Source organism: Rhododendron vialii, chromosome 6a, assembly GCF_030253575.1.
Source record: "Rhododendron vialii isolate Sample 1 chromosome 6a, ASM3025357v1".
In the NCBI taxonomy this organism is placed as follows: domain Eukaryota; kingdom Viridiplantae; phylum Streptophyta; class Magnoliopsida; order Ericales; family Ericaceae; genus Rhododendron; species Rhododendron vialii.
In genome coordinates, this window is record NC_080562.1 from 11,217,364 (window position 1) to 11,234,189 (window position 16,826).

The window sequence follows — 16,826 nt, forward strand, 5'->3', positions numbered from 1 at the left end:
TGAGTTAAGGATGTCCTTATTAATTTATCTTTTGCTAGTAGTTATTGATGACTTAAATTAGAAGAGTGGCCGCCACTACTGCAAAGATATCCAAAGATAGATAATGATCATCACGGTTTTTTCAGCATGATCTTTCACTTGTAATCTCGGATCCAGAATTGTGGTCTATCGGAGATAATCAAAGTCTGCATTTTTTAACCATAAATTTGAAAAACTCCCACTAAAGTTGCATCAATTTGAGACTCCGCGTTGTTCGCAACCCAAGTGTGTCCGAAAGAAAATTTTTCGATCACTAATACTTTGGTGAGAACATTTGAGTATCATATAGTGAAGTACATTCTATCAATGCATTACTGACATATTACATGATACCGAAAATGTGTTACTCAAATCTGGTTGCTATATAGCATTGCTCTTATCCGATTGCTCCGTTCTTTCCCAAATTCAAGCCACACCTCACAACACTAAATTAGCAAAACGTTAGAAAATCTAATTTTTCTGCCCAGCAATCCAAAGACCTAAGCTAGACTAATGAAAGTTAATTCTTATGAATCTTCCATGAGGTGGATTAACAATTTTCAAGTAAAGGGATAATTTGTTTTTTTATCTAGACAAATTAGCTAGGAGGGTGGAATGAGAACAGATATTTTTAATCTATGGTTGCTAAACAAATGTACCATGAGAACTTGTTAGCGCACCCATATTCAAAAGTTAAAATTTTTCTCCTATAATGAAATAAATCAATATTTTTTTTTTGTTATTAATGAATCTTAGCGCTTCCTTAATATTTCTTTTTCGACGAACAAGAAATTGGACAAACAATAGTCCCTTTACGTTAGAAACAAATGTCTCATCAGTAACAGGGACCTCTTATTTGACTAGATGGCTATGACAGGAAAATCACTAGAAAAAATTTCTATAATGAATAATCTATCTATTTTAATTTAAAACTACTATATAAAGAGAGAACATTAATTTGGTGTCTCTCTATTTTGAAGTCCCGTCACAAAAATGATTTCCATTATTGTCCTTAAAGAAGAAAAAAAAACTTACAATTACCTTAAGTATAACACAAATTAACTGTTTAGGAGCAAATTGATAAAATTACTCACGAGTCACGATCAACGTACGTCCACTCTCCCATCCAACTCCCCAATCCCACGTGTCAATTTCAACATACTTACCGGCCTGCACATGTACACGTACGTGTCTGCGTGTACCTAAATTGCTAGTATAACATAAGGAGAGGGAAAAATATTGCAGCTTAATTATATTTTGGAACCCAAATAAATGAAGTGGTTCAATAACTATATCGATCTAGTTCAGTTCGTGTTTTATTATAATTAAAGCTATGAATCTGTATCTGGATTGGGAGTTGACCACTTTTCGATGCGCATAGTTGCTTTTTCAGCCTGCAACCAACCATTAAGATAAGAAAAGGCCAGGAATATTGAAAATTACTGTAATAATTAATTGCTACTGTATGTATGTTAGCGCAATGTAAAAAAAGGTTAAAACTTCTGTAAATGAAAATACCTCATTTTCCCAATTGCACCGCATAATAATGATGGCCAATATTACTGTTTGTATAGCCGTTCCACCGAAGATCATCCCTCCCCAAAGACCCTAATTTTGTCCAAAACCAATATAAAATGTCAACATGCTTTATTGTTTTCTTGTAAGTGCAAATGAAATGAAAACAACAAATATACACTACAAGAAAATATATATTTTGCTGACGAAAAATATGGTGATGAAATTTAATTTTTACTATAGGTGACGAAATAACCAGATTTTCATCACCGATAGCTACTATAGGTGACGAAAAACAAAAATTTTCATTACCAAAAGTGACTTTCGGCGACAACCTAGGCCGTCGCCAAAAGTCACTTTTTCGCCACTTATAACATGATTTTGTCATCCTATAGTAACTTTTGGTGACGGAATTTTTTTTTCCCGTCACCAAATATATTTTTTCTTGTAGTGATAATTTGTTTTTAGGAATGTTTCCTAAGACTGCCATACCACTTGTTTTAAATTCCATCCTAGCACCACAAACAAGTGCACAACATACGGAAATACGTACTCACAACATTTTTGTTTAAATTGTAACCAAACATGAACCATATTCAAGATTGTTTAGTGGTAGTTATGCTTATGATGGCTCATTCACTTCAACAAGTCGAGAACCACACCTCAACTCCCAAGTAACGTGAGTGTTTGTGCATTTGAGTGTGTATTTTTGGGTGTGGTTCTAGACTTGTTGAATTCGCCGATTGAGTCAATCCGTGTTAAGTGGACCAATTTATATGTTTTGGTCTATCGATGAATGAAAAGGAAAGAGGAAGAACAAACGCACCTCAACTCCCAAGTTAAATACCCAACCCAAGACTACTCCAAGGGGAACCCCAACAACGTAGTAGCATCCCAAATTAACGAATGCAACCTTCGCCTGCCATCCGGATCCAACGGCCACCCCTGCAAAAGTTAAAGAAACGTCAAAGTATCTTAAGAAGCATTAAAAAATAATGAAATAAACTTCCGTGTATGAGAAATTGACCGGAAAGAACGGGTTGGATGCTATTGAGAAGAATGGAGATAGCCAAGAGTAAGGAAAGATTGTCGACTGCCTCGAGGACATCGGCACTGGATGTGAAGATCAAAGCAATTTGGTAATGGAATACCATTATGAGAGCGCAAAAGCATAAGCCGATGATGGTGGATTGCACCAGAGATACTATCGTTGCAAATTTTGCTGCTTTTACATTTCCCGCACCTAACTCGTTTCCAACCCTTACTCTGTAAATTTCATCGGATACAAGTTTAGAAAAGCGACTTGTTGATAAGTAAGGTAAGTATCTCACAATCAAAACTAGCTTAAAAAAGAATGCGTCTAATATCAACAACCAAATTGGGTAGATATACGTTATCTCTATATATGGTAGCCAATACTATATGGGTTGGTATTCTTGGACAATTGGTCTAAGCTCCTGAAGTAGTGGTCTATTGGGCCATTTAGCCCAAGCTATGTTTTTGTAACGTGGAGAAGAATGGAGATAGCCCAAGCTAGGCTATCTCCGCAAGCTTGACAAAGCTTTATATGACTTCAAACATGCCTGGAATTCCACCTTTTCTTCCTTTTCTCTTTATAAAGATTGAAGGCTTCCATCACAGTCACTGTGTAACTCTCTTCTAGCCACAACCATGAGCATTCTCTTAATCAATACACTTGTAATAAAAGAAGATAGGATGGTAAGCCAAGGCACGCCGTGAAAATACAAAATTACCCCTCGTAGAATTACCCTTGTAGTTTGACTTGAAAGATATGATCGTCATTTCGCCTTGTTTGGAAGATCTAAAAGAACGTAGGATGGCAAGCTAAGCCACACCATGAAATTACCAAGTTGTCCTTGTAGTTTTTCCATGGTGGAGTTAAGATATGGGGATATTTTAGGCATTTCAGTGTTAGGTCTTTTGCTTAGTCAAGAAGAAAATGAGGTATAAACAAATCTTTCTTTTCCCTAATTTAAGGGATATTGTTTTTATAGGTACAAAAAAAATCTTTTGTAATACCCCTAATCTTTAATTTTGTTTTAAGTTAATTATGTGATGTGTTTTGGGCTTAATTAGCTAGCTAAATGAAATTGGAACATAAGTGGTTATAGGTCGCACCAACACAGGATAATTTTTCTTGTAATCTATTAAAATGAAGGAAACGTGTAATATTTCCCCCCCATCCTCATCACACGTAGAGAGAGAGAGAGAGAGAGAGAGAGAGGAGGGAACCGTTTGGTGAGAAGGAAAAAGAAGAAGAAGAAGAAAATCTTGGAAATTTCTTCCTAGACTTGGATTGAAGCCTAATTTGGTAAGTACATGCCTAGATGAGTAAAATTTCTTGTTCTTGATGTTCAATTTTTGCTAGAAGTGTTGAATCTAAGAGGGTTTAGGGTAGAGATTGAAGTTTGTGTTAGAAACCCATGAACCCTGTTTAAATTCCCATAAATTGACATGTTTAAAGTTGGTGTAATTCATGAATTTGGTATATTTGAGACAGCCCATGAGTATGCTCTAGTTTGCTCATGTTTTTGTGAAGTTTCTGTATGAGTTTTGATGTGAATTTTAGGGTTTTACCCCAAAAATTCGTATAGCTTGTGGGTAGACTATTTAGAGCTCCAACAAAATTGAATCTGCCTTGTTCTTGAGGAATTTTTCTCACCATCTTCCCGACCTTAATATTTTTTGATATTTTTACTGAAGATGCCTGTATGTGTCTACTTTACTGTGTAAAATTTTCAGAACCTAATTCACAATGTGGAAGAAGTTAAAATTCGTTAACCGACCTGCTGTTGTGGTATCTGCAGTGCTGACAGCATCGTCGCACTTTACGGGAATGGTTATAATTTTGAGCTCGGGCGATGAAATTGCGATCCGATTTCTGATTTTGAAACTAGACTCATAGACCTAAAAAAATGCATGAAGATTGTGTCTTATTTATTCTTGTGCAAAGTTAGATTTTAGGTTAAAGGTTATGAACCTGCAGATTCTATGACTAATTTTTTAAGGCAGCTATCTAATTTCATATTCTTACCATAGGACCTTATGTTCATTTAAAATAGGCTTGTTTGACATTCTCTAATCATGATTTGTTGCCTAATTGTCTTAGGAGGTTCGGGGGACACGTGGCTACGAGGTGAGTGATTAATACCCAAAACACATGGTTTGTTATAAGCTTTACGCTTCAATGATGTTTTATAATTTGATATGAACTCCATGGAATATCAATGGAAGGTGGACATGTTTTATATCTATTAATGGCATCCTCCCACGTCCCAGCTTGCTAGGGGACACGTGCTAAAAGGCTAGCAAGGCATGGCTATTATATCGGATAACGAAAGACGTCTTAACTTATCCACTACCGGGGACGCCTGGTAGACATGAAATGAATAGAGGATATGCATTACTATGCTATGTTGCTATGAGAAATGATTCGTTTTTTTTTTAAAATGGTTTTATCATTGTCCATGGAAAGCATGTGAATTGCGTATTAATCATTCATACGAGTTTTGGCTTATGAATTTTCCCACCTTTCAGGCAACAGGACGTAGAGTGGTGGCGTGCAACTCTTCTTTTGGTCGCACTAAGTAGATGTTGGCTTGTAGATAGGGAGTTGTTTTTGGTGAGCATTTTTGTATGTAAATATGTACAGCTCTGGGTGGTTTGCAATATAGAAATCCTTGTAAAGACTTTTGGTTTGGCATATATAATAAAATAGAATTTGCTTCCGCTTGTCGTTAATTAAGTCCCTTTAGTCATTTGCTAATGAGGTGTTTAACTTTAATATGGCCTTAGTGATGTGATCACTGGCGCCTTGTTGTGACTAGAGCCTTTAGGGGCGAGCTAGGGCGTAACATCTTTCTTTTCCCTAATTTAAGGCAAGCTAAGCTACCATGTTACAAGACAAAATTACCCTTGTAGATTTCGTCTTTCAAATTCTTTTGGATGTCTTGAGTTGAGGTTATTTTAGATCCTACTTTGCTTAGTAAAAAAGAAGAGGCTTTTCAACAGTATTTTAGATATTTTGGATCCTTCTTTGCTTAATGAAGAAGAAAAGGCTTTTAGGGGTATTTTAGGTCCTACTTTGCTAAGTCAAGAAAAAAAGGCTTTTTCGAGGTTAATTTAGGTATTTAAGGTCATCTTTTGCTTAGTCAAGAAGAAAAGACTTTTTGAGAGTATTTTAGATATTTTAGTTCTTACTTTGCTTAGTAAAAAAGAAAAGGCTTTCCATGAGTATTTTAGGTATTTCAGTAACAATACCATGCATTGTCGTTACCTTAGCACAATGTGGTGTACGAAATTTAAACTAAAATTATTTTTAATTTATGCCACATTATTTTTTAAAATTTTAAAATTTCCGTCATGTTATCTTAATTTTCAATTCCATCCATATTATTTTTTTGAAATTTTAATTTTTCCCTATACAATACCTCAAATTTTGAACAATGAAATTCTCACTCAAAATTTTCATCCAAGAAATTCACCAAAAAGTAAGTACTATACCCAAATTTTTAAATACAATTGCAATTTCCTCTCAAAATATTTCTCCAAATCAAATTATCTCTCTAAAAAATTGAATCCAAAAAATCAAAATCCCTCCAATTTTTTGTAGATAAATGAGAGTTCATGTAATGACTCTGATTTTCGGTAAATAAAAATTTCGTTGGAGAAACCGAACTACCAATCCACCTAGTTACAATTCCCTAACCCTAGATGGACCTTTTGACCGTCTTTGAGCCTTATGAACCCCTCCAACCCTAATTGAACCTTTTAGACCTAGAGAGGTCATCATTATACTTCATGTCTAGTCATTTCAACATTAGTCATCATCATTATCTCTTTAACCATTGGTTAATAAATGCTAGGAAAATCTTATCCCTTGGATAATAGACATTTGACTTGCCAATGTGTGTATGACTTGGACAAGACAAGTCATAACCATCATTTCGCTTCCAAAAGAAGCAAGCCTAGCCATGCCATGCATGCAAACCTAGGGTTATAGCCATAAGCCTAATTCTAGGGTTTACTTTCCTAGATACATATATATACTTATATATATATACATACCTACATACATAGAGAGAGAGAGAGAGAGAGAGAGAGAGAGAGAGAGAGAGAGAGAGAGAAAGCCGAGAGGAGAGAGAAAGAGAGAGGCCAAGAGAGAGAGAGGGAGAGGCCCAGAAAAGGAGGAAGAGAGAGAGAGAGATGTGTGTGCATGTGTGTCCTTGACTTGTACACTTATACAAGCTACATTTTTAGTCCTATGTAGCCATAAGCCTATTTCCTATTTGTCAACCCATTTCTAGTCAATTTCTAGCATAGAATCCTAACCCTAATCATATCCTAGATTTGATTCCAAAGTAGGATTTAATCATCCTAGAAATTGACTACAACCTAGACCTATGAATGACTAAACATGGAAGGCTATGCCTTAGCCTAATCAAACCCTACCTTAGACTTGTAAGACTTGCCAACCTAGACTATGATCACCTAGATTTACCTAGAAAGCCTAAGATCCTACTTGATTTTATAGCTTTATGCCTAAAGATTGGATTTGACAAGTCATGGAAGGCTTTCAATCATGATTTGCCCTTTTAACCATTGGACAATATTTGCTAGGAAAAATTTTATTCATTGGGTAATAGAAGTTAGTTTGGCTATAAATAGCACCCCCCCATTCACCATTCAACTCACACCTTCAAATCCTCCAACTTCTCTCTAGAAAATCTTTGTGTTCTTACTTTGTTCTTCCTTGTTCTTGAGTGTTCTTGAGTTCTTCCTAAGATCCTCAAGAAACTCATCCTAAACCACCATTTTGATCCATAAAGTTTAGAAGTTCTAGTCACGAAGTAGTTTCGAGAGAAACCTTTTTCTTCCGAAACTATCGGAAGCTTACCGTAGGAAGTCACTCCGCCCGATCGCCAACTTACTTTTCTGTAGCCGCCCTACCGCCAAGAAGAACGGTAGAATACTTTGAACCACTTACTCTAAGTATACGTAGAATACCTCTACTTACTTACTCTACGTATATTGTACGTTGTTTGTATATCGAAATGCATGGAAGTATTCGTATTTTGATCTTAGGATGGTTATGAGCATGTATACATGAATTGTCTGTATTACTTGTTAAGTGACACAGCATAAGTGATTTTCACTCCAAAAGGCGTCCGTACATGTGGCATTATGATGATTTGAGCATGATTAATAATATAGAGTTGGATGATCTTGCTAGTTTAGTTTCAAGATTACAATGAATGATTTATGATTACGTATGCGTAAAGTCCTATCGCGGAGTCGTTGCATGAGAACGAGATACAGAAATCGAGAAAGTAGAAACAGGACACCTAGGGTGTGTTAAAGGCAATGCGTGGTTTTGAAACCCCAATGTGGCCGGATTTGCCCATTGTGTGGTATGTGTGAGTAAAGAAATGATTTTGAAAACCCAATGGAAACCCGGAGCGGCAGAACCATTGTGGTATATTCGGGAACCTGGAGCGGCGGAACCGAGGGATGAATTGTGGTTTGGTTATCCGTGGAGAAGAGCCAACGTAATTGATTTAATGATTTTCGAAAACCCAATGGGAACCCGAAGCGGCCAAACCATTGTGGTATACTCGGGAACCCGAAGAGGCGGAACCGAGGGTTTTGAATTGTGGATTGGTTATCCGTGGAGAGGAGTCAATGCCAAATGAGAACCCGGTGCGGCGAAACCATTGTGAGGATACTCGGGAGACCGGAACAGCGGAACCAAGGTTGAGTGTGTTAAAAATGATTTTTGAAAATGTTGATTTGAAAAATGAAAGGTGAAACCCGTGACACAGTCTACGAAATGTCACGTAGGAGAAACTCAAAAAAATCATTGACACCAACGATAGTGAATAGTGAATGTAGATGTGTCATTGTTAGCTGTTTTGATCAATTATGCATCTTCTATTTGGAAATCGTTAATTTATGATCTATTGTTTGTGAGTTAAGGGTTAGTGAGTTTGGATTATTCTATTGAGTTCCTGTAGCTTATGGTGTTACCTTTGGTGACCCTGACATATTATATCGGTGGTGACGCTGGTATAATGCGTCAGATTCTGTAGATGAACATTAAAGTTTAATAATGTCATGTTGATCAAATTGGACTAAAAAATTGATCATATTGAATTGTCTAACTTTATTGGTTTATTAAATTAGTTTTAAATTATTTTATTATTTTCATAATTTTAAATTTAATAGTTTAGAAAGTAAAAAAAAAATCCTAAAAACCCCAATTTCTAGTCCACCAAATTGATATTAGACCGCATTTGAAAGCCCATTAAAGATAGAAGAGAGAGAAACTCAACAATAGAGTAAGTAATGACCGATTAGACATGTTACTCTTTTTTTAATTAAAAAATTGAACGGTTAAGATTAGATTATCTCAAATTCAAAGGAATATATAAAGGACACGTACGGTACACACTTATTAGGGAGTGTTTACCATAGGTCTACTATATTTTGATGTGTCGGCCAAACCTATTTTTGTTGTAGTGGTACGTGGCATGTAAATTCAGTATCAAATGATATTAGGCATCTTATTTGTTGATCGTTGTTTATTACCCTCAAGCAATTAGAGTTAACAAAGGAAGATGAAGAAGTGGAAGGAAGCATACCCTGTTCCGGAGAGGAAAGCTACAGGAATCATCATTTCCCACCCACTGATGCCCGTACTGCATGTCAAGTCAAAGCCAAACACACTCTTAATAAAACTTTTAAAGGATTGTTAATGCCAAAACTACTGCTAATGTTAAAATTATTTTTGTTAATACAAAAAATTATCAAAAACGATTTTGGCATTTCACATTTAGTCATTGGCACTTTAATTTTTTGCTTTTATTCTATGTGAAATTACCAAATTATCCTTTATTTTATTAGTGTTTGTCTACTTTCTCACACATAGGAGGGTATTGTTGTAATTTCAAATCGGAAAAAAGACAAAAGGTAGAGTTCCAATGGCTAAAAGTGGAGTGCCAAAATAAATTTCCAAAATTATATGGCATAAAGGACTTGTATCATGTGCAAGGTACAAGAATTTTTATACACTACAGTTTTGGTACTAATATAAACAGTTTTGACATTATCATTTTTCATCTCCTATTTAACAAGGATTATATCATTTTTCATCTTCTACTGTTTTGATCCTTCATCATTATGAGTTGAATTTTTTATTTTTTGTTTGTCATGGATTTTAAAAAGTAAAAAAAATTATGTTTAAAAGCTAATTATAAGTTCGTTGAAGACAAAAATAATTCTCAACAGACAAATTTTTGAAATCATCTTTAATTTTCAAAAAAAATTCAAATTCGATTAACTTTTTTCTTTTCAAATTTCTCCCATCAAAATGAATATGAAAAATTCAGATATTTTGATGAAGACTTAAAAAGTTCACCAAAACGAAAATCAATTATTGCTTGAAAAACAAGTTCATTTAGTCCCAACTCGACCTTAAATTTCTTTTATCATCCTATTTTAATACAGTACCTATTTGACGAAATCAGACAGGGAAATTAAAAAAATTACGAACCAAATGGCCAACGCATCCACAGCTATAGTAGCATTTTTCAGATTTGCAGTCATCAATATCAATACTCTGTAATACCAGATCTCCAAACTGCACCATGAATTAATACAGATCCAACCAATTAATAAATCATCCAAAGATATGGTAGAATTGTAAGGTCAATGATTTGCATGTGCAAATAGTGCTTCGAAACAATGAAAGAATGAATAAGAAAATAGTATATTTTTATTTCTGTTAACCCCAAGCGATTAGGCTAGTGATTAAGTTATGAGACTTAAAAGATTTACTCCCCTTCTATTAGATTATTAACTACTAACTCTTTTAAAAGCTTAAGCTAGCTAGAGAGAACAACAACTGTTTTGTTTATATTCTCGACACGCCCCTCAGGTGTATTCAAGCTCTTCTCCATAAACGGGCTAAACACGGATAAATTTTGACCACTAGGTAGGTAGCCGATGAGATTCGAATGCATTATTTATTTCTACACTGATATACCATATTAGATTGTTAACCACCTAACCATCTAAAAATTTAAGCTCTTAGAGAGAGACAACTATATTATTTATATCATCAACATCTCTTAAGACCTCAGATTTGAAACCTCTCAGTTCTCCTTCGGAAGGTATTAATTGGGACGACACTCATAAGTGGGCGGTGGAATTCATCCCACATGATTAGTTGAGTTGTGCATAACTAGTACAGAAGCTTGAGTTATAAAAAATATATATGTATTCCGCTGCTACTGGTAAGGTCAGATGATTGCATGTGCCCATAGTTGCCATTAATTCATCCACCCAATCCGCATAGATCCCAAAACATCCTTTAAATTGGAGTATGTCCTAAGAAATTACACTAGTGCGTGCTTCTAGTAGTTTGACACTATCAACACATCAACTCTCATAAGCCGGCCTCCAAAGTCCACAACTCAATTAATTTTCTTCCCAATTTCTTCTCTTTAATTTAAAATCACCTCGATCTCCTCTACAACTCAATATTTTTGTAATCTCATGAATATTCCATAATTATTATATATTCTTTTGCTCGATATTCATGTTGAATCTATTATCTATATGGTGCTCATGGAAGATATGATTTTTGATTCCTAGATTATTCGTAACGCGTGTTTTTTTTTATTATTTTATGTGGAAAAATATTTTCAAGACCATGACTAAATAAATAGTGTCCCTGTACTGAATTTCTGGATCCTCCGGTTGCTACTTGTATTTGGTCGGGACAAGAACAAGAAGTCATTGAGTTATTAGTTGATGCATCATACCCTCTAAAATTTCTAACTTTTCTTTGGATTTATGTCACATTTCGTTAATGTTCTTATTTTTTACGTATTTATTTTTCGCTTTACAAGACATGTCATTCTCTCACAATACATCACTTTCATTTCAAAAAATATGTACTTATTATTTCTCTTGCCAATTTGTCAGTTTGTTTATGTTTTGCAAGTGATCCCAACCGGAGCAATCGTTACTCAAAGCTTTTTTCTCAACATTTTCTTGTACTTGAGGACAGGGCCGGTCCAACCCCAAGGTCCAAAAGGCTTGGGCTTTGGACATCCCAAAAATGTCAAATTTTAGGGGACTCTACTAATTTTCCTTTTTGGGTTTGAGTAGAAGTCTTTTTTAGCCCAATAGAAGGGGAAAAAAAAAAAAGGGCCCAATATTAAACACCAAAAAAGGTTCATTTGTGATTCTGTGATAAAACAAGGACCCAAACCGTGATAACAAAAAGAAGGCCCAATCTCTTAGAATAAATCCATAGTTTTACGAATAACAAAATATTATGTACTAATTAAAACTTAGATTGCTTGTTTTGAGATCTTTGTTATTTTTGTTGGCTTCTGAAACTACCTACTTTATATAGATACGTATTTTTATATTTTTGTAGTGACCCAACCCTTATAATTTATTTTTGTCGTGTATTAGTTAGGGGATTTAATACTATAGTTTTAGTTTTCTTGTATTGTTACTGTTTATTTGTTTGTTTTTTTCGTAAAAACTATCAAGTAAGTGTTTAGGACGTCATTCTTAGAACATGTCTTCAACATCCAAATACCTTGAGCCAGCCCTGCTTGAGGATGGCATAAGGACACTAAATAATCTCTGGACTATACGAGCAGGGAAAGGATAGAAGAAGTTTACCAGAGCATGACACCAGAGGCAGCAGAGAGCTTGACGAACTCCCAAAGTCCGGAGAAGGCTTCCATGGAGAAACCAGTCCAAGTATCTGGGCACCCACCCAAAAGCGTGTACCCAAAAAGTCCAAAAAACATCAGCCACCACGCCAAACCCAATGCCGCGACGGCTCCCACCACCCCAAACTCCAACCAGTACACGAAAACCCAACTAAGTCCCACATGTATCACCAAAACCGCTAACGAAACCCATGCCAGCACCGCGGCCCTCAGCTGGCTTTGCAAGAACATCTGCACTGGAAATACGAAGGCGAAGTTGAAGTGGATTGGAATTGACCATAAGGCCACCAGCCCGGCTTGCTCTGCGACGTCATCGGCTTGTCCCAGGAGCTTTAACCATGGGGTTGCGAATACGTAGAGTGGCAACAACAAGAGGCAGCACAGGAATAGTACAATCCATGACCTTTGCATGTATATGCCTAACATGTGGTACCTTTTTGCTCCGTAGGCTTGCCCGCATAGGGTCCCTAATGCACTTGACATCCCCAACTGATATTTAGAACGAGACCAGAAAAACAAAACAAAAATATATGTTTATTCGATTTGCTACAAATAGAACAATAGTAAAACAATTATTTGGTATCACTTTTGTTTATTTCTTATTCGACTTTCGATGGTCCAGCATAAAAGCAGGTACTCGCTGCATCTCAAAATGTTTGTTTGGTCCAAAAAAAAAGGACGTAAAAATAATCAAATTCTTCATGAAAAATTCAATAAGAATTTCAAAAATTTACTGGATATCAATATTAAGTTCTTCTAATTCTTGAAAAAAGTTTGAATTTTTTTTTGGAAAAACTGTACTATTATTTTTAAGTCATCATTTTGCGTACCAGAATTTTGGGATAGTGGTAGTATTAATTCATATCTACTTTTGTACTCAATATGCTTTCAGTATTATTAAAAAAAATAAGAATAAGTTATTCATAAATTTTGTTGAATTATGTACAAAACCTGACCCTTCAATTGTACACATGCTAATTACTGGAGTATTACCATTCCGAAGCTAACATATAGTAGTATTTTTTTTCCAAAGATGATCTAACCAAAGATGATCTAATCAAATTTTTTTCTTTTGCTTTGTTTTTTTTTTTTGGCGGTAAATTTTCTTTTACTTGTTAAATGGACATTGAATTGAAACAGTGGACAGTACTGTATATATACCAGGAGGCCGAAATTGAAGCCGACGATGATATTGTTGGCAATGGTGAAGGAAGCGAGTTCCAGATCGCCGAGGTGGCCGACGTAGGCTTGGGTGATGAGGTTCATTGAGAAGGTGGCGAGGCGGCTGAAGATGGTTGGACCCACTATATGCCATAGCTTCTTTGTTTCTGTCCACACTTTTGATTTCAGGTCTGATTTCTCCTTTTGATCATCGTCGACTTCTTCTCCAGCTTGGACGACGTCCGGTACTACTACCAAGTTCGATGCCGAAGTAGAACTGTCTACTAATGGCTGGTTGAGTTCTTCTTCACCCCTGTTCGTGCTACCCATCGGGTTATTATAGTCCTAGGTTCCGAGTATGAACATTAAGATCGAATGGAGATCCAAATTAAGATGCAATGAGAGAGAGAGAGAGAGAGAGAGAGGAGAATGGTGATTAGCCTTTAAGGGTAATGACTCAGTTTAGATTAACCAATAATGATTAACCTCTCATCTACTTGGTTTTAGCCTTTTCGAGTGACGACTCAGGGATCATTCGACTAAATAAGTCATTTGACTTTTTTTTTTTTTTGTACTTATTCAATTTTTTTTTGCATTTATTAATTTTCATCGATTTTTTTGAATATCATTTCTTTGTCATGACGAGAGGAATCTAAAAAGTAAAAACTTACAATCGAAATCCATTTCGTCTTTATTCAAAATCTAATTTTATTTGAATAAAGACAAAAATAAGCTAATTTTTTCGTCTTTATTAAAAAATGAATTTTGATGGTAATTTTTTTACTTTTTAGATTTCTCTCGTCATGACAAAACAATAATCCGCAAAAAAAATCAACGAAAAACTAACAAATGCGAAAAAAATTGAATAAGGACACAAAAATAAGCCAAATAGCTTATTTAGCCGAATGAGGCCTTGGTTTACATTGACAAGTAACGACTCAGTTTACATAGACAGGCCCGATTCTGACATAGACCCACCAGATGACCACCTAGAGCCTCCAGTTTTGGGCCCAATTATTGAATCCCAAAATAGAAGAATATGTTAAATATTATGTAGTATGTCAAATATTTTCTAAATGATGAGAGTGTACGTAGTGTGGCGGTAAGATCTGGGCCCTTCAACCTTGAGATTTCATGTTAATTCCATGAAGGATTCATTTTATTCGTGCACATTGTTTGAAGTTGTGCAAAAAAATCATTCAAAAATGGCATTAAGAGTCAAACTCGCTATCTAAGATACTGAAGACATGTTCAAAGCAGCATGCCACTAAACCACAAGACAATCTTACTTATCATATTGAACAACTAATTTATGTAGAAAAACATGAAAGGCTCTATTTTCATATCTTGCTTGCGGTCTCCAAAAACTCAGGGCCGGACTTGTACATAGATTCAATTATATACAAGTGCAACGTAAACATAGAGGTTTATGCCTGTCCAATCAACGATTGACGCATCATGGATTCAATTGGTTAAATCGTATCCATATATATCAGATTTATTAATGTTTTTAATGAATCGATGAGGTGCCAATTGTTGATTCAATAAATTAAATGTAAACCCCTATGTTTAGGCTGCACGCATATAGCATTACACAGTGTTAAACTATGCAAGTAGGACAGCTAAGGTTATAAGTTTTGAAATGTGTTTAAACTATGCAATTGCATATTAAATTCGTCACAAACATGCAAGCTGTATTTAACCAATTGAACCGCATTCCACTTTATAACAAAGGCGTTTTACCATCACCTTTATTTTTCTCTTTGTCATTCGTTCGAGAACTTCTATTACCCAAACGGTAAAACCTTTACTCAATTCATTAACAAGGATCGTAGTTTTTTTTTTGGTAACACAAAGTGTCTTGAGTCAGCTTGCGCGCACTTTGTACTAATCCCTACAGCCCCTCCCGCAGCCATTTCACAAGCTTACACGTGGAGTAAGGTGGCTCCAAGAATTGCTGGCAAGAAAAATCGAACCTGAAACCTTATGATGAAGCAAACACCTAAATTACATGCCAAGACCATTAGGCCAACTTCTTAGGGTTAAGGATCTTAGCTTTCTCTCCATCAGAATTGAAAACATAATCTCACTGTACCGAGCTAAAAGCAGCTACACAACCTTGTGGCCAAATGCCTCAATCTTATCTCGTCCACTTGGTCACTGTTTGTTTGGCCTTTTTATTCTTTCTTCAATTCGATTTCCATCTACTTAGGTTATTCTTTTTGGGATCATGAATTTCATCTAGTTTGAGTAGAGGAGGCAATGGGTGTCTTTCGGTTCCGTTATTAGTAAGGGAAATTTTCAAAAAATTCCCTGAACTTTTAGGAACTTTACAAAAAAATATCTAGACTTTAACTAATGACAAAAAGATATCTGAATTTATCATTTCGTTAACAAAAAAGCCCCCACCGTCCAATTCTGTCAATTTATAACGGATGGAGTTAAACGGAAGGCGTAACTTTCCCCTTCTTTTTTTACTTTTTACTTTCAAAATTTACTTTTAACTCTTTCTTTTTTAGTAGTAAACAAATAGGCAATAAAGTGCTTCTTTTTTTCTTACTATTTATCAAAAATTACTTTAACCTCATTTTTTACTATTTTCCTCTCTCCCTTTTTTTTTTTATATTTAGAAATTCAACCCCACACAACCAATCATCCCCACAACCAACTGCCAAAGCCCTAGCCCCAATTTCGTAAATAGTTAAAAAATGGTGGTGAAAGTAATTTTTAAAAAATAGTAAGAAAAAACTTTATTGCATATTTATTCATTACTAAAAAAATAAAGAGTTAAAAGTAAAAAAATAAAATAAAGGTTAAAAAAAGGGGAGTGATTTTCACACTCTCCTTTTTGATAGTCACACTCTTTCTTTCTTTTTTTTGTTAGTATTGAAAGTGTATGATTTTTTATTTTTATTTTTGCTAAAAGACAAAAAGGGGGGTGTAGTTATAAAAAAGGTGAGTGTGAAAATCATCTCCCCCAAAAAAAGTAATTTCAAAATTCTGAAATTCAGGCTAGGACTTTGGCAGCTAATTGTGGGGTTGAATTTCTGGAAAAAAAAAAAAAAAAGCAGAGAGGGAGGGGGTGGGGGGAAGGTAAAATTTAAAAGTAAAAAAATATGGTTATTTTTTGTAAATAGAATGGGGTTTAAATAATTTTTGATAAATAGTAAGGAAAAAAAGAATTTTATTGTATATTTATTTATTACTTAAAAAAAGTTAAAAGTAATTTTTTGAAGTACAAAGTAAAAAAAGAAAAAGAAAAAAGAAGGATGGTTAACGCCTTCCGTTATCTCCATCCGTTACAAATTAACGGAATTGGACAGCGGGGGCTTTTTTGTTTACAAAATGGTAAATTCA

General features: G+C 35.1%; 1 protein-coding gene across 1 annotated transcript; it reads right to left on the bottom strand.

The window, feature by feature from the left end:
- Window positions 1-1,244: 1,244 nt before the first annotated feature.
- LOC131331417 (protein DETOXIFICATION 27-like) lies at window positions 1,245-13,864 on the bottom strand. Its single transcript, XM_058365340.1, has 8 exons — window positions 13,470-13,864; window positions 12,256-12,797; window positions 10,106-10,192; window positions 9,195-9,251; window positions 2,561-2,799; window positions 2,360-2,478; window positions 1,537-1,626; window positions 1,245-1,412 (listed from the first exon to the last, which is right to left on the bottom strand). The coding sequence occupies exons 1-8, from the start codon at window positions 13,797-13,799 to the stop codon at window positions 1,350-1,352; spliced, it is 1,527 nt and encodes a 508-aa protein (XP_058221323.1). The 5' UTR covers window positions 13,800-13,864; the 3' UTR covers window positions 1,245-1,349.
- Window positions 13,865-16,826: the final 2,962 nt, after the last annotated feature.